The sequence below is a fragment of the Muscardinus avellanarius genome (genome assembly GCF_963383645.1).
Source record: "Muscardinus avellanarius genome assembly, chromosome: 1".
Lineage (NCBI taxonomy): Eukaryota > Metazoa > Chordata > Mammalia > Rodentia > Gliridae > Muscardinus > Muscardinus avellanarius.
The window spans coordinates 109,753,828-109,773,836 of record NC_137786.1 but is presented as its reverse complement, the minus strand read 5'-3'; the positions used below and the strand labels follow the sequence as shown (position 1 = coordinate 109,773,836).

Below are 20,009 nucleotides of genomic sequence, written 5' to 3'. Positions count from 1 at the left end.
GGGTTCCTTTCAAGCCCATAGGCTTCCTTTTGACGCCGAGGGCTTCCAATTACTCATTTTGCAAAGTCTTCTTGATCCCCATCCCACCACACAGACACTCGCTGGGAATCCTGGCACCCACCTCAGTCCCACCAGGGCTGGGCCCTCCCAAGGTGGACGCTCTTGGGGGTGAAGTCTTGCCTCCCCATTCTCCATGTCCCTGTGCTTTCCTTGAGCGCTGGCCACAGCTGCTTTGCAGAATTTTCAGGGAATTTGCAGGGATCCAGAGGTGGGGAAACCAACCCCCAGCCTCTAGGGTTAGGCAGGGCACTTAGGTGAAAGAGGCTGGGCGGGGCCTCAGCGACCACGCAGCACGTGTCCGGGCGGCACTGCCCCACGGAGCCGGTGTAGCCCGATGGTCATTCTTCCAGAGAAGCAAGGGATCTGGACCTTTATGCGAAATACATCAATTCTGAAAGGTTGTATCAAATGCATAAACCACCTGAGCCAGAGACCTGGCTGGGCGGTTGGGTCCAGGCCCGGGCCTCGCCAGAGCCATGTGAGGCCCCAGCCAGCAGGACCTCTGAGGTGGCGGCATGAGCAGTGGTTCTCAAGGTTCAGAGTAGTTTGTAGCCATCATCACGTTTGATCCTGAGGCAAGTGAGAGGGAAAGTTCTTGGACCCGTTTCAGAGTCTGGGGCACTGAGGCTGAGGTGGGCTCCTGGCTGGTTCAAACGCGGAGAGAGCTCGGAGTTGCACGAGGCAGCAGCCCGGCCGCGCAGAGCTGCATGCCGGTGTTGGCCGGGGTGCAGGCAGACGCCACAGCAGAGCCTGGCACCCCACCTGGCCTGTACCCTCTTAGCTGCACCCTCACCAGGCCCCTGGAGAGCCCGCCAGGCTCCCCTGAGCGTGTGCATGGATGCACGCTTGTCCACGCGTGCCCTCTCCACAGACACTGACACTCGTGAACCCTCCAGAGCTCAGGCCCACACAGAGCCCTCCTGCAGCTGCCCGTCAGGAGCGCAGTGGGAGGGTCCTGGGAGCCCACCAGAGGCTGGTGGTACCAGCACCTGGCAGCCTCACCAGTCGGCCTTCACTGCCTTGATGTCACTCACAAGGTTCTGGGCCAGACAGATACCGAAGATCTGTAAGATAGAGGGCAGGTGAGGGGGCAGGTGGAGGGGACAGGCCTCGGGCAAGGGGAAGGGCACCTGGGGCCACGGCAGTACCTGCAGGAGTGCGATGCCCACGAAGACGCCAGCCACGACAATCAGGTTGTCCTGCAGCCACTTTTCAAACTGGCCCACGCAGCCTTTGGTGTAGATGAAGCCCTGCTGCTCCAGCTCCTAAAGGCACACAGGAACCAGGATCTGCCCACCTGCCACGGTGGACCTCATCCCAGACCCGCTCTCCCGCCTCACCTTTCCCCTGGAAGGTCATCCCAGCCCCAGGGCTCTCTGCCTGCAGCACAAGCTCCACGGAACTCTGCCCCAGTGCCTTTGCAGAGCTGGCTCTTTCTCAGGGGGGTCTTGTGTGGATGGCTTTAAATTCTCAGCTGACATTGTACATGACTGTCCATATTTAAGTATGAGCTTATCGTCTTTCTTTCCCTACTGGAGAGCAGAGACTGTCTTCTTAGCAGTAAATCTCTCAGGTCTGACACAATGCTAACCACATAGCAGGTAATGAGGAGGTGGGACGAGAGCCCCACACTGAGTATGCCATGGGCCACTCCTTAGTACTCAGTCTTAGTACCAGGGGGCTCCTGTCACCCACAAAATCCCTGAGGCCTTCCAAAGGAGTTATGGGAGCCCCTCCCACCCACTGTCCCCCACTGCCCCGGCCCTGTCCCCACCCCTCTCACCAGCTTGAGCCGGACATCATAGCCACACTGGGTATTAAGGACATCTTCCTGAGGGGAAACAGGCCATTAGCAACTTGTAAGGGGTGTTCCACGAAGCCCACCGTGCCTGGGCACTACCACACCTTCCTTCTCAGGGAAGCCAATGGACCGGGTTCTGCCATGTCCCTGCTCTGAAGCAGGCCCTGCACCTTCCTCCCCGACACCAGGGTGTGTGGCTGCCGTGCCAGCCTGGCCCTGCCTCCTGTCTAGGAATTAGGAATCCTGCCTCCTCAGGCTTACAAACTTGGAGACGCACCTGGGCCTTGGGGCCCCAGATGAACTGTCACTGAAGGATATCACTGTGAGATACTCTGCCCTGAACAAAGCCACGCAGGGGTCGTAACCTCCCACACCCTGCCACAGTGGCATGGTGCCTGGGTGGGGGCTGCCTGGGCCAGGGAGACTGCCGCCACACACGCCCATGACCGTGCGGCCAGCCCTGCCACCTGCAAGCCAGTGCTTAGCGAGCACAGGTGCAGGGCCCAGACCAGCCCCGCCTCACGCCCTAGCGCTCGACGCAGCAGGCCTTGCGGCCAGGCCTCATACACCCAGACACGACCCTCCCTGAAACGGCTCCCCCATATCCGGCCCCCGGGGGTGGGCTTCCCCGCAACGCCCCCATCCCTTCTCACCACTCACCGCTGGGTCCTTGACACAGCAGGAGAAGGGCACCCCACAGCGTTCCCTGCTTGGGTTCAAGTCAGTGCAGTTGAAGTAGATATTGAGGTTCCAATCGTTGGGCCCTCGGGCTCCACAGCAGGACCACTGGGGGAGGGGAGAGCCCAGGTGAGCCAGGCCCAGGGCGGGAAGCCTCACCCGGTTTGGGGGACAAGCCCAGGCTTCAGGGAGACAGGGCTGCCTGGCAGGCGGGCTAGGAACGGCCGGCTCGTTGTCACCTCCCCTCCCCCACAGCAGACAAGCAGGCGTGGGCCCAATGGACCACAGAGCGAGCTGTGGCTAGTGCTCCAAGTTGGCTGAAGCCTTGAGGGGCAGAAAAGGGAGTCCTCAGCTTGGCCCTAAACCAGGACAGGCTGGAAAAGGGCGGAGGGCGAGGACACACTGGCCCAAGGAAAGAGGCAGGAGTTAGGCCAGTCCCCGTGGGGACAGAGGCGCCATTAAATCCCACATCTATTTACGCTTTCTCCACACTGGCCCCAGAGTTTTTTGGGGTTTTTTGTTTTGTTTTGTTCTTTGTTTTGGTACTGGGGATTCAACCCAGGGCTATTCTACCTCCCAGCTACACCCCCAGGCCTTTGTATTTATTTTGAAACAGGGTCTTGGTAAGTTGCTGAGGCTGGCTTCAAACCTATGATCCTCCCCTGTCAGCCTCCCGAGTAATGGGATTACAGGCATGTGCCACCATGCCCAGCTTGCCCCAGAGATTTTACAAAGATTTTCTCTCCTTTGGGCCAGGGTCAGGAGAGGAATCCTTCCTGGCCTCCCTCCCTGCACCCCTACAGCCATACCATTCCACACCGTGGCCACCTGCTGGGCTCGCCTCTCCCAGAACATCCTGCGCTGCCTCCCTGAGAGGGAAGGGCCAGTGAGAGGCCTGCAGGGAACCCAGAGCCTGCGCTCTAGCCGCTCTAGCCGGAACCCGGGCCTGACTGCTGCCAGGAAGCTGGACACAAGCAGGGCCCCTGGGCAGAGCCGCGAGCCAGGCAGGGTCACACAGCCTGAGCACAGCGGCTGCACCTGCCCTCCGCCACTCGGTGCTGCGGCAGGCCGGGGGTGCCCTCCGCCCCCACCCCAGGCTTCAAGGCCACCCTCAGGGCCTTCCCTCTGCCCTTCTACTTCAGCCCCTACAACCACTTACAAGGGTACACACACACACACACACACACGCGCGCGCGCGCGCACGCACACACACGCACGCACGCGCACACACACACACACACACACACACACACACACACACACACACTAATTTTGCTTCTCGTTTATCTCCCCTGACTACCATCCCCAGGAGGCCAAGTTCTTCCTTTTTTCACCACTGAACCCCTCACACCTAGCCCTGGGCCTAGTCCTGGGTACACGGGGACCCACCACACTTCTGCAATGAATGAATGATTGCATCACACTGTAACCCCTGGCCACACATCTGTAATCCCTAGGCCAAGCTCCTGGAGGAGGGCCAGAGCTGGTTCCTCTGGGTCTCAGAACGTGGTGGTGGACGGGGCCCAGCACATGTGCCTGGGCTCATGGGTGTGACGAGTGTGCCTGTGAGGGAGTGTGAATGGACAGGAACGTGCAGGTGTGAGGCATCTAGGGTTGCAGGGGGTTTTCTGGCAGCTTCCTTCAGGGTGTAGGCTTGCAAACATGGGGACAGAGCTGCACAGCGCTTGAGCTACACTCAGAAGCCAAAGAAAGAGATGATGTTTCAGTCAACAGCAGTGGCCCCAGAGATCATTATGGAGCTGGAAAATTCCCGCCGCCTAGCAATGTCACAGCTGGTGTAATGTCTCAGCATAACATGCTCCTCATGGGTTTGCGGGGATATCTGTGTAACCAAACCTACCACTGTCAGGCGTGTGCAAAGCAGCACGCACAGCTATGGGCAGCACTAACACTTGATAATGCAGTAGATGACTACAACTGGCCCATGTGTTTACCATACCACACTTTTTTTTTTTTTTTTTTTTTTTTTTTGGTACTGGGGTTCCTGGAAACCCTTCTACCTCCAGGCTACACTCCCAGACCTATTTTTATATTTTTGAAACAGGGTCTCTTACGCCAGCGCGGCTGGCTTCGAACCTGCGCGATCCTCCTGTCTCCGCCTCCCAAAAGCGGGGATTGCAAGCGTGCGCCACCACACCCGGCCCAGCCACACCACACTTCTTATCAGTATTTTAGACTCCATCTACTTACAAAGTTTAAAGCAGCCTGTGGTAGCATACACCTAAAGCCCCAGCTACTTGGGAAGCTGAGGTGGGAAGATGGCTTGATTCCAGGAGTTGAGGCCACCTTGTGCAATATAGTGAGACCCCATACCAAAAAAAAAAAAAAAAAAAAAAAAAATCTGGGCTCGGTGTTACATGCCTGTAATCCTAGTCCTTGGGAGGCTGAGACAGGAGGATCACAAGTTTAAGGCCAACTTAGCAAGTTAGCAAAGCTCTTAGCAACTTAGTGAGACCCTGTTTCAACATAAAAAATAAAATAGGGCTGGAGGTATAGATTGGAGGTAAAATGCCACCGAGTTCAATCTCCAGTACACACACACATACACACACACACACACACACACACACACACACACACCCTTAAACTTAGTACTTGGGAGCCAGAGACAAGAGGATCACAGGTTTGAGGCCAGCCTCAGGACCTTAGCAAAACCACTGGCAATTTATCAAGACTGTTTCAAACTAAAAAAATTTTTAATTACATAAGTTATTTAATTACTTTATCAACTAACATATTTGAGCATCTATTTCATGCTTTCTACCTCTGAGTTACACCAGCCCTTATTTATTTATTTATTTATTTATTTATTTATTTATTTATTTATTTAAAATAAAGCCAGGCATAGTGGCACAAGCTTTTTTTTTTTTTTTTTTTTTTTTTTTGGTGGTGGTACTGGGGTTCCTGGAAGCCCTTCTACCTCCAGGCTACACTCCCAGACCTATTTTATACTTTTTATTTGGAAACAGGGTCTCTTAAGCCAGCGCGGCTGGCTTCGAACCTTCGCGATCCACCTGTCTCTGCCTCCCACGCGCAGGGATTACAAGCGTGCGCCACCACGCCCGGCATGGCACAAGCTTTTAATCCCAGTACTTAGGAGGCTGAGACAGGAGAATCACAGATCTGTGACTAGTCTCAGCAACTTAGGCCCTCAGCAACTTAGTGAGACACTGTTTTCAAATAAAAATTAAAATAGGACTGGGGTTGTAGCTCAGAGGTGGAATGCCCCTGGGTTCCATCCCCAGTACCCCCACCCACAGCATCATTATCATCATCAATAAAATGGGCTGGGTGTAGCTCAGAGGTAGACTGTCAATTGGTTCAATCTCCATTAATAAAAAATTTAAAAATTAAGCATACTGTAACACTGTGCCAGCCTCAGACATCAGCCTCACACCTCGTGTTTACCACGTCTCTGGTTTGCATCATGAGGTCAGGTGTATTTGACCTAGACGGTCTAGGTTAGTGTAATATTCCATGATGTTTGTACGATGCTGAAATCGCCTCACAACCCACTTCTCAGAATGCGTCCCCATCTTTAAGAAATGAATGACTGTGTCAGCATGGTGGCACACACTTGTAATCCCAGCTTTTGAGAGGCTGAGACAGGAAGATCGCGGTTCACGGACAGCCTCGGCTACTTAGTGAGACCCTGTTTCAAAAATAAAAGACAAAAATAGAGCTGGGTGTGTAGCTAGGAGGTAGAATGCCCCTGGGTTTCATCCCCAGTACTGTAAATAAAAAAAAAGAAAGAAATGACTGATATAAATAAGAAAAGAGGGTTGGAGCCGGGCGTGGTGGCGCATGCTTGTAATCCCAGCATTCAGGAGGATAGCGGTTCGTGGACAGCCTCAGTTACTTAGTGAGGCCCTCTGCAACTTAGGCCCTGTTTCAAAATAAAAGAATAAAAGATGGGGCAGGTGGTGTAGCTCGGAGGTCAAATGCCCCTGAGTTCCATCCTCAAACCCGCAAAAAGGAAAGAAAGAAAAGAGCTGATGGGTTTAATAAAACACAAAGTGCTGGGGGATCATGACAGAGTGCCCCTCATCCAGTAAAGGGGGCAGCAGCAATGTAGCCAGGGATGATACTCTGGAATTAAGGTTTAATAGAAGAGAAAATCCAATACTTTTATGTCAAAATTCTTCAATTTGAGTATGTCATAAGCCCTGGCCTGAGAGCTGCCATTTGGGAGCCTCTGGAGTGTTTCCCAAACCTGTGCCTATGAGGCTAGGCACATGGGCACCCACGGGCATCACCAGAGCTGGCTTCTCCTTGGCTGGGAGCACTCTTGGGTCTATTCTCAAGAGCCTGCTGGTCTGGGCGGGCAAGGGTTGGTCCTCGCACATAGGGACCTTGCTCCCTCTCTCATAGGCCCATCAGGCCTCTTGCTCATGTGGCCTGTGCTGGACACTGCACTCACGTATTCCTGAGCAAAGTCAATGAGGTTCTGGAGGTCAATGTCATCCCGGTAGGCCTTGACGTTGTTGTTGATGAAGAGGTTGAGCTGGTCGCGAATCCAGTCCTTGAAGACGAAGGCCAGGATCCCTGTTGCTAGCTCCAAGAAGAAGATGAGGCCCAGGAACACGGAGAACTGAGGTGGGGGTACAGAGATGGCAGAGGCTAGAGACACAGAGTTCTGAGGACACCAGGGAAGAGCTCCATCTCTATCTCCACCTAGACCCAAGGGGCCCAGGGGCCCTGTCCCCACCCTGTTATTTTAATACTGTTTTGTGATTGTAACAGGCACTACTCTTTCTGCCTATCTCTCCCTTGTGTGGTAATTATACCTTTATTATTTATTTATTTATTTATTTATTTATTTATTTATTTATTTATTTTTGCAATACTGGGGATGGAGCCCTACACACCCAGATTTTGAAACAGGGTCTGAGTTGCAAAGGGCCTAAGTAGCTGAGGCTGTCTGTGAACCGCAATCCTCCTGTCTCAGCCTCCCGAATGCTGAGATTACAAGGTACGCCACCACACCCGGTTCTATACCTGCTTTCTAAAGAAACCACCCTCCTATATACATTTAGTTCCAGGTTTAAATTGGGAGCCACATCCAGCTCTCTCCCCATTCCCAGATAGAGGACTGGGCTGTGCCAAGAGCCCACCAATCAGAGTACTACTTCCTCCTGGCCTACCGGGATTGGTCCAGAGATGGCCAATCAGAGCCACGAAGATGCAATTAAGACACTTTGGGAGAAAAGCCTGGAGAAAAGTAGCCCAGCCTCCAGTAGGAGCTCCTGGGAGGGCAGGTGAAGCCAGCACCTTTTGCTGAATATCGGTCCAATCCACCCCTACAGAATGGAGCCTGCCCCAGGGAGTGGAGCAGAGAAATAGAGACCCGGCCAAGGGACCTGTGGCCAACACGCCTCTGAGGCTTTTTGTTGTTGTTTCTTTTTACATGAGCTGATATATACCCTTTTATGCTTAGTCCAATGGGCTTTAGTCATTTACAACAGAAAGGATCCTAATAAACCAGGCGTGGTGGTGCATACTTGTAATCCCAGTACTTGGGAGTCTGTCTCAGGAGGATTGCAAGTTCGAAGCCAGATCAACTACTTAGTGAGGCCTTCTGCAATTTAGTGAGACCCCGTTTCAAAATAAAAAATAGGTCTGGGGGTGTAGCTCGGAAGTAGAATGCCCCTGGGTTCCATCCCCAGTACTGCAAAAATTTTTTTTAAAAAAAGGATTCTAATAAATAGAAATAATTTGAATCTAATGAGGAAGATCACATAACAGCAAAGCTGCCTTTTACTAACTAACAAATATTTTGCAGGACCTGGGTGGGGAAAGGCTAGGTCTGCAGTGAATGCGGGGACACTTACAAACTTGAGCAGAAAGGTGTTCTCTCGGAGGGCCCCAATACAGCCAGCAAAGCCCAGTACAGACATGATGCCTCCCACCACCACAAACAGCCACACAGGGTCCAGGCCTCCCAGATCCGTCAGCGCCGAGATGTTGGAGAGAACGCCCTGTGCAGGGGGAGAGAGACAGGTGTGGGGGCTCACCTTCCCACCACACCCTACTGTTAGGTTCTGACTTATGGCACCTGCATGGAGGATCTCGCGTGTCTGTGGGACTTTGGATCTAACTTAACACCTACCCCACCGCCTTACCTTCTCACCCCAGGCCCAGAGACCAACGGCCAGAAACAAGGCTCCCAGCACCTGCAAGAACCACAGTAAAGAGCTCAGGGACAGCCATTAGCACCAGGACCTTCGCTCTTCCTTCCCCAGTCCTCAAGAGCTTCAGGAAGCCAGGCATGGGAGAGGAGAGGGGCCCAATGTCTCAAGGTCACTTCTCAGTCTTTCTTCCCCATCTTCCTGAGGACTGAAGGCACCCATTGCCTTGGGGTGGACTCGGGGGCTCCTTCCTGGATGTCATTGTTTGGGTCTAGAATGTCCCCCAAAAGCTCTGTATTGAAGGTTTGGTCCTCAGTGCAGCAGTGTTCAGAGCTGTAGTTTGGGGAAATGATTGGATCATGAGGGCTCTATCATTATTAGTGAGTTAATCTACGTGATGGATTAAATTTTGTGTGAGGCACATGCCTGTAATCCAAGTACTTAGAAGGCTAAGACAGGAGGACCTCAGGTTCGAGGCTAGCCTCAGCAATTTAGCAAGACCCTGTTTCAAAATAAAAAATAAGAGCTGAGCATAGTGGCGCACGCTTGTAATCCCAGCATTTGGGAGGCTGAGATAGGAGGATTGCGGTTCGAGGACAGCCTCAGCTACTTAGTGAGGCCCTTTGCAACTCAGTGAGACTCTGTTTCAAAATAAAGAATAAAAAATAGAGCTGTGGATGTAGCTCGGGGGTAGAATGCCCCTGGGTTTCATCCCCAGTACCGCAAAAATAAATAAAAATAAAAAGGGCTGGGGGTGTAGCTCAGAGGTAGAGTGCCCTTGGGTTCAATACCTAGTACCCAATAATAACAACAACAACAATAATAATAATAACAATAATAATAATTTGTATGGATTGCTAGAAAGAGGTAACAGTAGGTAGGAGAGGCACAGTAGAAGGCAGGTCACTGGGGTGTGCCTTTGCAAACTATCTTGACCCTGGTCTCTCTGTCCCTCTGTCTCTCCCTCTGTTTTTCTCTCTGTTTCCCAAGTGCTGAGAATAGACTGGCCAACAGCTCAGATAAGCTTTCAGCCCTCATAAAGCTTACACCATGCTGAGGTAAAAAGCAAACAAATGAGAAAAACGTCAGGTATTGACAGATTGAAGAAGCGGGTGGGGCTTTAGAAGGGGGCAGGGAAACGGGGCACTTTAACTGAGGTCTGAACGACAAGAGGGAGCAGGAGGGAGGGCAGTACTCCAGGCAGAGGGCCCAGCAAAGGCAAAGGCTGGGAAAGGTGTCTGGTGATGCTAGGAACCAGGCAAGGGCGGCGAGGCCAGAACCCACAGGACTGCCAGACACCAGCGAGAGAAGGCTCCCAGCAGGGCAACACCAGGGGCTGATTGGTATTAAAAAAATAAAAAATTAAAATAAATCCCAGGCCTATTTCATAGGCACCTCCCTTGGCCCACCTTGCCCCAAGCCTGAAGTGGCCCAGCCATGTCAGTTAAATCTCATGACTCTCCCCAGAGCCTTCCTCACCTTCCCCTCCTCCTGGTCTCCCCACCTCCAGGCCCTGCCCCTCACCCTCCCCACAGCCAGACACATCTGCCCCCAGTGCAAAAGCCAGGTCAGACAAGGAGGCCCTTACTGCCCAGTGCTGCCCTAACACAAAGCCCAACAGCTCTGCCCACCTCTCCCCTGCCCTGCCCCCCCATACCCGCTCCACCTTGGTGCTGGGGTCACCTCTGCCCACAGCTCTGCCTCTCCACCCACAGCCACTCAGGGGCCACCTGTGTGACCCCTCTGGGCCTCGCCCTTCAGCTCCCCCACCTGGAATATAAACAAGGCAAGCTGGGTGTGGTGGCCTACAGGGTACCCTCTCAGCACTTGATAGGCTGAGACAGGAGGATCACAAGTTCAGTGCTAGCTTCAGTCACTTACCAAGACCCTGTTTCAAAATAAAAAATAAAAAGGACTTGGGGTATAGCTCATATGTAGAATACCCCTGAGTCCAATCCCTATAACCACACAATTAATAATAATAATAATAATAATAATAATAATAATATGATGATGATGCTAGGTACAGTGGTGGGTGCAAACTTATAATCTCAGTACTTAGGAGGCTGAGACAGGAGGATTATAGGTTCAAGGCCAGCCTCAGCTACTTAGCAAGACCCTGTTTCAGAATAAAAAATTTAAAAAATCCGGAAGAGTAGAATGCCCTTGAGTTTGATCCCCAGTACCAAAATAACACTAATGTTAAGGTGAGAAGGGACTCATTTAACCTAACGACCCTGAGGAGCAAACTTCAAACCACCTCCTCATAGTCTGGAAGGCCCAGGCCCACAGTAGCGAGGTGACTAGTCCAAGGCCTCACTGCCGACCTCCAGACTTCCTCCACAGAGCTCCCTGCGCAGGCTCACTCCCCATCGCTGAGTGCATGGGCCACTGAATCCTGCTGAACACAGGTGAAAAGGCCTGGCGTTCTGACCCAAGGCCTCCGAGGCAGAGACTGCAGAGGCGGCAGCTCTTGGAGATGACATGGGGGAGGGAAGAAGGAAAAATGACTTGGCAGGACTGGGGCCCAGATTCCACCCTGGGAGGGGGACTAGCAGCTCCCTTCTGCGCAGGGACAGCCCCACCCGGAGCCTGGGTTGGCAGCTGTGGAATGCTGACTCTGTTCCCCAGGCTCAGCTCCCTGACTCGGGCTCTTACCCGGGTATCCCTGCTCCCTGCCGCAGAGGCTCCGCCGGGCTCCTCCGGGCCTTCCCAGCCGGCCGGCCTCCTAGTGCCAGGCTGGGGGAGGGAGAGGGCTATGACCCAGCCTACTTTGCAGGAGCCGAGGAGGGGAGACGCCGAAAAGCTCCAGACCCAGGCGCTGGAGGGGGAAGAAGGGGGAACACCGGACTCTTCCCACGGGCTAAAACAGAGATAGGGTTCTTCTCCAAAAAGGGGGCTGGGCGAGAGGGGCTGACCCACACCTAGCACGTCCCTGGGGTCTTGCAGCGGACCCCTCCTCCACGGCCGCCCGGCCTCGGGGGTGCACAGGAAGACCCCCCTTTCCGCAGCCGTAACTGGGTCCCGCCCCCCCAGCAATCCTGGCCCCGCTAGAGCTCCCTTGGGTAGTCGGGGGACCAGACGTGGGAGTGGAAGGAAGGAGTCGGGGACTGTCCCGAGTCGCAAGCTCTGGCACCAGGGAGTGGCCTACCCTGGCAGGGCACTGGACTTCATTCGCTCGCTGCCCCCAGCACAGGGCCCGAGGCCGACCCCGCGCTCACCCAGAAGACAATGTTGAAGCCAAATAGAAAGTATTTCCCGCAGCAGCCGACCTCGGGTTCCTGGAAGTGCTGGTGCTTGCCGGGCATGGTGAGCGTCCGCCCGCCGGCCCAGAACCGGAGCCGCGGAGCGGGCCCAGCCCTCCAAGGGCGGCCTGGGCTAGAGCCACCCCGGGCCTAGCCCGGTGGCTGCGGCTTCATGGCCGCGGCCACACAGAGCGCCCGCGGGCCCCGCCCGCCCCGCAGGGACCGCCCCGGGTGCGGGGCCTGGAACGCGGATCCGCCCCCGGAGCCCCGCGCGGACCCGCCCCGGAGCCCCGCCCCGCCCCGCCCTCGGAGCCCCGCCCGCCCTCGGAGCCCCGCCCCGCCCTCGGAGCCCCGCCCCGCCCCCGGAGCCCCGCCCCGCCCCGGCCTCCCTGGAGCCCCGCCCACGGGCCTGGCCCCGCCCCGCCGCTCAGAGCCCCGGCCTCGGTCTCCCTGGAGCCCTGCCTCTGAGCCTTGCCCCGCCCCCGGCCCCCTGGAGCCCCGCCCCCGGCCCCCTGGAGCCCCGCCCATGCCCCGCCCAGTCCTGCTCAGCCGCTCAGAGCCCCGCCCAGGCCGGCTCCGCTCCAGCCTCCGCTCCGTCCCCGCCTCCTTGGACCCCGCCTCTGGATCTGGCTCCGCCTCGTCCTGCCTCCGCTCACGCCCCAGTTCCGCCCCACACCACTGTGGCTGCCAGTTCTGAGCCCGGGCACAGAGTGCCCAACGAATCCCAATGATCTTGGTAGACGAAGACGCTTTTTTTTTTTTTTTGCGATTTTAGGGATGGAACCCAGGGACATTCTACCTCCGAGCTATACCCACAGCCCTATTTTTTAATTCTTTATTTTGAAACAGGGTCTCACTGAGTTGCAGAGGGCATAAGTAGCTGAGGCTGTCTGCGAGCCGCGATCCTCATGGGGGGATTACAAACGTGCGCTACCACGCCGGGCTCGAAGAGGCCTATTGAGGGCGCTGGTGACCGCGAGCAACAAAGACTCCAGATTCTCCCAATCCTGCAAGGCTCTGAACCAGTGGCACCCCAGTCCGGATTTACTGCCGAGCCCATCCCTAGGGAGCAGCGCTGACTGGGGTGGTGATCCTGATTAACACGTGCCGCACATTAATTACAGCAGAGTCGAATCAGGTCGCTTCATTCAACAATCAGCTCTACAGACTGGCTCGCAGGCCAACGGGGGCTCTGAGTCTGCGCTCCCTGTCCCTTCCCATTTGCTGGGACCCTGTCTTACCCTTTTTCCTAGACCAGCTGGAACCCTGACCGGGCTCCTAGGCACCTGAGAATCTCACAAGATCCCCTTCCAGCCAGGACCTGGCAGATCTAGATTTCTGGGAGCCTGGACCCTACTCCAAAGTTTAGAACCCTCCTTAAAAGTAAGTAATTCCAAGTGTGCAGGAATGTTTATTTGAACAATTACTGGAAGTGGCTCCACCTCTACAAAAACCATGGTGAGGACTGAAAGCCCGTCCAGCTCCTATCCCATGCCGAGCAGCCACCTCCGCTTGAGCTTCGCCCTAAGCTAGGCAAGGCAGACTCCACCTCCAGAGCAGACGGGCGGGCTTGCTCAGTCCTCAGCCCCCACCAGGCAGTACAAGGGCAGTGTCCTCCCTGCAGCCCCTGGGCTGGGGCAGGAAGGATAGCCCCAGTCCAGGGACACAGCCACAGCTGGGCTAGGGAAGGAACGAGACACAGGTGGGCACCAACACTACAGATATGAGAAACAGCCATAAAGAGTTTTAAAGCAGCGTGGTCATAAAGAGGAGACGCCCGTCTTTGAACTCTCCGAATATCAGTGCCTAGAGGTCCATCCTCAAAGTGGAAGAGCCTGGTCCTCAGGCCACTCACCCCCCACCCCCTGCACACACCAAGTGGGCACAAGGTAACACTAGACCACAGGATTCTCCTGTCATCTTGCCACCTGGACGCCTCCCCCATCCCACACTCCCAGATAAGGAAGCCCAGGGGTCCTCCACCACTCAGCCTCAGGCAAATTGATGGCCTCAACTTCTCCATCACCACCAAGCTGCCCTAGGCCTGGGCCCAGCTCATATTAAAGTATTCACGTGAAACCAGGTGTGGTGGCACACGCCTGGAGTTCCAGCTACTGGGAAGGCCAAGGCAGGAGGATCACTTGAGCCCAGGAATTGGAAATCAGCCTGGGCAACATAGTGAGACCCTGTCTCAAAATAAAAATAAAAATAAAAATAAAGTGCTCACATGCAAGCCAGGACAGGCAAGAACCTGCTCCCTGGTTCTGCCCAGCCTCCCCTCTATAGCCCTTGGCAGAGGCTCAGGGGCTGGCTGCCCCCACTGAACTGAGCAGTGGTGCCCAGGGCGCCTCACACTACAAACTTGTTCTTGGCGAGGGAGTTGCTCTTGGTGGCCGTGTCTGCGTGGGCCTGGTATCCGATAATAGTCTTCATGGAAAGGCCCAGGCGCTCTTTGTATACACGCCTAGGAGCGCAGGGCATGAAGGAAAGGAGATACAAGTAGTAAGCAGAGGGTCCTGGACGTAACCTAGGCCTGGGGCCTTTGCCCTCCAAACGCCTATCCTGGCTCCAGCCATGGCCACTCCTGTGTGACTTGCCCGTGCAGAATCCTAAAGGAGTTCTGCTAGAAATCATTGGAAATCCAGATTCCCACCCCTTTTATACAGGTGGGTAAGGAAGAAGAGGGCGAGGGTGTGGAGAGTTCTGGGGGTCTCCCTGGCAGGCCGGCTCACTCCCCACCCATCTCTTCCCCAGAAGAGACCCAGCGCTCTCACCCGATGTGCAGCACACTGGCCTGGTTCTCGGCCTCCCTGGTCCACACGGCGATCTTGTCCCCCTTGGTGCGGATGTTGATGACAGCCCCGCAGACTTCCCTGCTGTATTCTTCAAAGCTCTCCCCGACCAGACACAGCAACTGGCCCGGAGTGGAGATGGTGCCTCCAGCTGGGCACAGGAACCACCCCCACCTCCCTGAGACCACTGCTACCTGGAGACCCGCACCAGCCTCAGCTCTTCCCCTGCCCCCCCCCCGCCCCCCGGCTCCCCACTCACCGTCTCCAGCCACAGACGGTCCAGCTCGACATGACGCTGCTGCTTGGCAAGGCTGACCAGCCAGCGGCCACCACGCTTATTCCTGCCATCTTCCCACATGGGCTCGATGCCATCCTGTGAGGCAGGGTGGTGCAGAGTCAGCTGCCTCCTTTAGGGCAGAGAGCAGCAGAGCCCCAGCGCCCTTTGCCCAGGCCCTAAAGGCCAGCTTCTGTCCTTCTGCAAACAGGTGCCACCACCAGCCACAGCCCACAGCGATCATGCAGCCCCACAGGCCGCTGGGCCGCACTGTTGGCACCTCCTTTTCCTTTTACATGGTACTGCTGATTCAACCCAGAAGCCTTCTGCCTCTGAGCTACACCTCAGCCCTTTCCATTTTGAAACGGGGCCTCACGTTGCAGAGGTCTTTGCTAAGTTGCTGAGGCTGGCCTCAAATCTGCAGTCCTTCTATTCAGCCTCCCAAAGACTAGAATGATCGGTGTGCACTGCCACACCTGGCTTGTTGGTCGCCTTTTATAGCTTTGTCTGGGCGTGCGCTTGTCTCCTTTACTGAACAGAGTTCCTTAAGAGTTCAAATAACGGTGCCGTGGGAAGCCTCTGGGCAGACATTAGCGTGGGCAAGGGGAAACATCCCAGGCCTGGTGCATGGTCCCCAAACCCCACAGAAGTCACCGGGGATGGGGCTGGGCAATAGTGGTGAGAAATGTCCCAAACAATTCCGATGCCTGCGCCTAGTCAAGGGGCCGAGCCAGAAACGCAGGCTCTCTCCTCGATGCTCTGCCCCTCCCTTCCAGACTTGAGCGTTCAAGCTCAGCTGAGGTCTGTCCACTTTGACCGGTACCTCAGCCCTGGGAGAAGCTGTTCAGGGCTCCTGGCTCCCAACCCCTTCCCCCGGAGCAAGACAGAAGCTGAGAGGAATCGGCTCCCTGTCCCTTTGGAGGAGGGAGACCCCAAAGCAGAACTTACCTTGAACAGAGCGTAGTCACAGCCGGAAGAGAGCTTGCTGGCCAGCTGGATGTGATTGTACATCCTGGAGAGAGGCCCCACCCCGCGCTGAAAGCCCAGGAGTTGTAGGGCCTGCTGCCAGCCGACCCCAGGCCCTTCCCTGGCCCGTCTCCCACCACCTCTGGCCTCCCAGCTTCTGCTCACCAACCCTCACAGCCCACCTCATCACTGTGGCTTCCAGGGGCGAGCCCTGTGTACCCCTCCAGCTGGAGCCCCCCCCCCCATATGGGCTGGTGCCACAATTCTCACATCTCCTTCCATCACCCAAAGCTACTGAGGCAGCTTGACCCTCACTTGTGGCCGAGATGGGTTCAGAGAGGGGAAGGGACTTGCCCAGGGTCACAGAGCCATGGAATGGCAGCTAGCATCTGCTTCTGGCCTCTCCTACTCCTAGGCTTTCTCCCCAAGCCCCAAGAAACTTCAGGGGGTATCTGTGCTCCAACCTCAGTGCCCCTAGAGTGGGACCCACAAAGCCCTAGCCCTCAACAAATTCTGAAAGGACCCCCAAGAGGGTGGTACTGCCGTATAGTGAGCACCCCCAGCCCGGAGCCCCCCGGTCCAGCCCCCTAGGAGACAGACACTCACGCCCAGAAATCCTCTACGGTGTCAATCTTGGTGACCAGGTGCAGGTTGTCTTTCCAGGCCCGACTGTGGTCATTCTTGAAGAACCACAGAGCCCACCTGGTGGGGAAGAGGAAGCCGACTGTGCTTGTGTCTACTCCCAGCAGCATCTGGCTAATGGGGGGCGGGGGGCCCTGCTCCTTCAAGGACAAACTAGGAGATGAGATTTGGGGCACAGACCCTCCCCCACCTACACACTAAGGTGACTGAAGCTGCTTATCCTAAAGGGCTGAGGGAGTGAGGTGTCAGACACAGAATCTCAGCCAGTTTAGCTGGAAGGGTCAACAGAGTCCGAGGCTTGGACCGGCTCTGACATTTCACAGGTAGGAAACTGAGGCCCAAAGAGAAAGGGTGGCCCAGGACGCACAGCCAGAAGCACGGGGCTGGCCTGACAGTGAGGGTCTACGCTCAGTTCTGCAGACCCCCCCCACACACACACACCTGTTCTGTAGGGGGTGCAGCTCCCGCTTGACCCACTGGGGGCCTGCGCCCAGGGCCTTGCCAGGCAGAGGCAGTAAGGCCCTGGTTCCGGGAGGGTTCTGGGCTGCCTCCTGCTCCTGGTTCCACACACAAGCTGGCTCCCCCTCCTCTTCCTTCTTCTTGGCTTGGCTTTCACCCTCAGCTTCACTCACCTGGCCAGAAAAAAAGAACCCAAGATGGGGGCTTTAAGCCCTGGCTGCTTCCACACCTACCTACCGCTTCACCCCAGCCTTGCTCCAGCGGGGCAGGCGAGCCTACAGGGCTGACGGTAGCCATGCCGAGACTCCAGCTCCGCAGGGACCCGGCATCTAAGAGGCTCCAGCTGCCGGCTTTTAACCCAAGGCCAGCTGGAAGCACGTGTGGGGAGGGAGGCTTAGCAGGGCCCTTCTTTGGCGAGCACCTATTTAGTGAGCGCTTTCTGCAAGCAGGTCAGGACTCAGGAAACACCTGTAACCTGGCCGACTGGCCTCTGTTAGTGGGGAGCAAGGTTCACTGCTTGGGATCTGCCCCTAGGAAAGTGGGGTATGCATCTGAGGGGGGAAGACTGCCCCCACAGGTGAGCAGCAGCACAGAGCCAGCGCTGGGTACCAATCACGCCCTCAGTTCAGCTGCACATCATCTCCTTGGGCAGCCATTTACCTGGTCCCTGGAAACATCTGAGTGTTTTGTTTTTAATGGAATCATTAGCTAAAATTTAGAAACAGAGGGGTTTTATTTATCTATTTTATTTTATTTTATTTTATTTTTTTATTTTTGGTGGTACTGGGGTTCCTGGAAGCCCGTCTATCTCCGGACTACACTCCCAGACCTATTTTATTTTTGGAAACAGGGTCTCCTAAGCCAGCACGGCTGGCTTCGAACCTGCGCGATCCTCCTGTCTCTGCCTCCCAAGCGCGGGGATTACAAGCGTGCGCCACCACGCCCGGCCCTTATTTATCTATTTTATTATGTGACACTGGGGATTAAGCCCAAGGGCATTCTACCTCTAAGCTAAACCCTCAGCTCTATTTTCTTTTAAATTTTGAAACATATTTCGCTAAATTTCTGAGGCTGGCCTCGAACCTGTGATCCTCTTGTCTCAGCCTCCTAAGTACTAGGATTGCAGGCATATGACACTGGGCCTGGATGGGATTTCGGTTCCTCTTGAGGGTTTGTGATAGACCGGCACCATTAGGCCAGGCGGTGCCACAGTCATGCAGCCAGGGTTCAAGTCCTGCCTTAACATGGCCAAGTCCTTGGGCCATAGTTACCGCCTGTAAAAACGGAATGTTAATACACAACCTGGACACTTGTTGAGCGTAGAAGATGATATAAATCACGCAAGGTCCCTGGAACAAGACTTGGCACCGTGCTCCATGGTACTCAGGCTCCATCCTTGATGACGCTCCGTGATAGATGCTCGGGAGAAGTCAGCTGAGGCCTACCCTGGGGTGCGAAGGGGGCTGGAAAAGGAAAAGTGGGGGCACTCTGGCTCTGGACACACCCTTTCCTGGCCTTCTAAATAGCCCCTTTTCTGCAGGGGCTAAAGCCTTCCCAGGTTGGGTCTTTGTGGGAGGTACTGGGGATCAAACCCATGGGTGCTCTACCTCTGAGCTATACCCCCAGCCATACTTATTTATTTATGTGTTTATTTACATATTTATTTATTTATTTTGTGGTACTGGGGATGGAACTCAGGGGCATTCTACCTCTGAGCTACACGCCCAGCCCTATTTCTTATTCTTTATTTTGAAACAGGGTCTCACTGAGTTGCAAAGGGCCTCACTAAGTAGCTGAGGCTGTCCTTGAACCTGATCCTCCTGTCTCAGCCTCCCAAGTCCTCGGATTACAGATGTGCCCCACTCCCCAAGTTCTCGAACATTTCTCATCCGCCCCTCAGCCACTTTTGGGCCCCAGAGCTGTGACAGCACCCGCTCCTTCTCCCTCACAGCAGGGGAGCCTATGCCCGGCTGGAGGCCGCCACCAGCATCTGTTCAGCCCACATCCTACACCATACTCTGGTATGTGCCAGGCACAGGACAAGGACCCAGAAGCAATAATGAGTAACAGTGGGTTCTGGGCCGGGGCTCAGCAATGCAGCGCTTCCCTAGCAGGCACAAGGCCCTGGGCTCCATCCCTAGCAATGCACAGAAATACGTAAATGAGCCGGGTGGTGGCACACGCTTGTAATCCCAACATTCGGGAGGCTGAGACAGGAGGATCATGCATGGTTCACGGACAGCCTCAGCTGCTTAGTGAGGCCCTCTGCAACTCAGTGACACCCTGTTTCCAAATAAAGAATAAAAAATAGGGCTGGGGGTGTAGCTCGGAGGTCGAATGCCCCTGGGTTCCATTCCCACTGCCATAAATAAATAAATAAATAAATAAATGTAAATGAGCATGCTCAGCGCCATGGGAGTGGGGGGGTGCTCATCAAATACTCTCAGACACCTGAGTCCTCACAAGCACAAACCTCTGAAGGAAAGGGATTCGGGGATGGGAGGAGATAACAAACTCAGGCCCTAAACTGGGGCTTTGGAATAGCAGCTCTCAAGTGCAGGATCAGAATTGCCTGAAGGTAGGTGTGTGTGTGTGTGTGTGTGTGTGTGTGTGTGTGTGTGTTGTGTTACTAGCGATTGAGCCCAGGGCATTCTATCTCCGAGCTACACCCTCAGCCCTATTTTATTTTTTATGTTGAAACAGGGCGTCACTAAGTTGCTGAGGCTGCCCACAAACCTGCAATCCTCCTGTCTCAGCCTCCCAAGTACTGGGATTACAGGCATACACCACCATGGTGTGTGTGTGTGTGTGTGTACGTGCATGCACATGTCTGAGTATTGTGGGGGGGGCTTTTTGTGTATATGTGGTAAAGAGACTTGAACCCAGGGGCATTCTACCTCTGAACTACACTCCCAACCTTATTTTATTTTTTATTTTATTTTT

The 20,009-nt window shown here is 55.1% G+C and overlaps 2 protein-coding genes across 3 annotated transcripts; both read right to left on the bottom strand.

Moving 5' to 3' along the window:
- Positions 1 to 596: 596 nt before the first annotated feature.
- On the bottom strand, positions 597 to 11,996 carry TSPAN17 (tetraspanin 17; the record flags this gene model as incomplete). 2 transcript variants are annotated; one of them, XM_080716313.1, is made up of 9 exons in its annotated part: positions 597 to 630; positions 1,063 to 1,124; positions 1,209 to 1,325; positions 1,844 to 1,891; positions 2,522 to 2,647; positions 6,981 to 7,151; positions 8,392 to 8,538; positions 8,683 to 8,733; positions 11,910 to 11,996. In XM_080716313.1, the coding sequence occupies 9 exons, from the start codon at positions 11,994 to 11,996 to the stop codon at positions 597 to 599; spliced, it is 843 nt and encodes a 280-aa protein (XP_080572439.1). The 2 variants fall into 2 exon arrangements, with proteins under 2 accessions (XP_080572439.1, XP_080572438.1); XM_080716312.1 differs by lacking the exon at positions 597 to 630 and having other exon boundaries at positions 1,059 to 1,325.
- A 2,286-nt stretch (positions 11,997 to 14,282) lies between these two features.
- EIF4E1B (eukaryotic translation initiation factor 4E family member 1B) lies at positions 14,283 to 17,363 on the bottom strand (the record flags this gene model as incomplete). Its single annotated transcript, XM_080712721.1, has 7 exons — positions 14,283 to 14,397; positions 14,708 to 14,847; positions 14,985 to 15,098; positions 15,948 to 16,011; positions 16,572 to 16,667; positions 17,049 to 17,239; positions 17,304 to 17,363. 7 exons carry the CDS (start codon positions 17,361 to 17,363, stop codon positions 14,283 to 14,285), a joined length of 780 nt encoding a protein of 259 aa, XP_080568847.1.
- Positions 17,364 to 20,009: the final 2,646 nt, after the last annotated feature.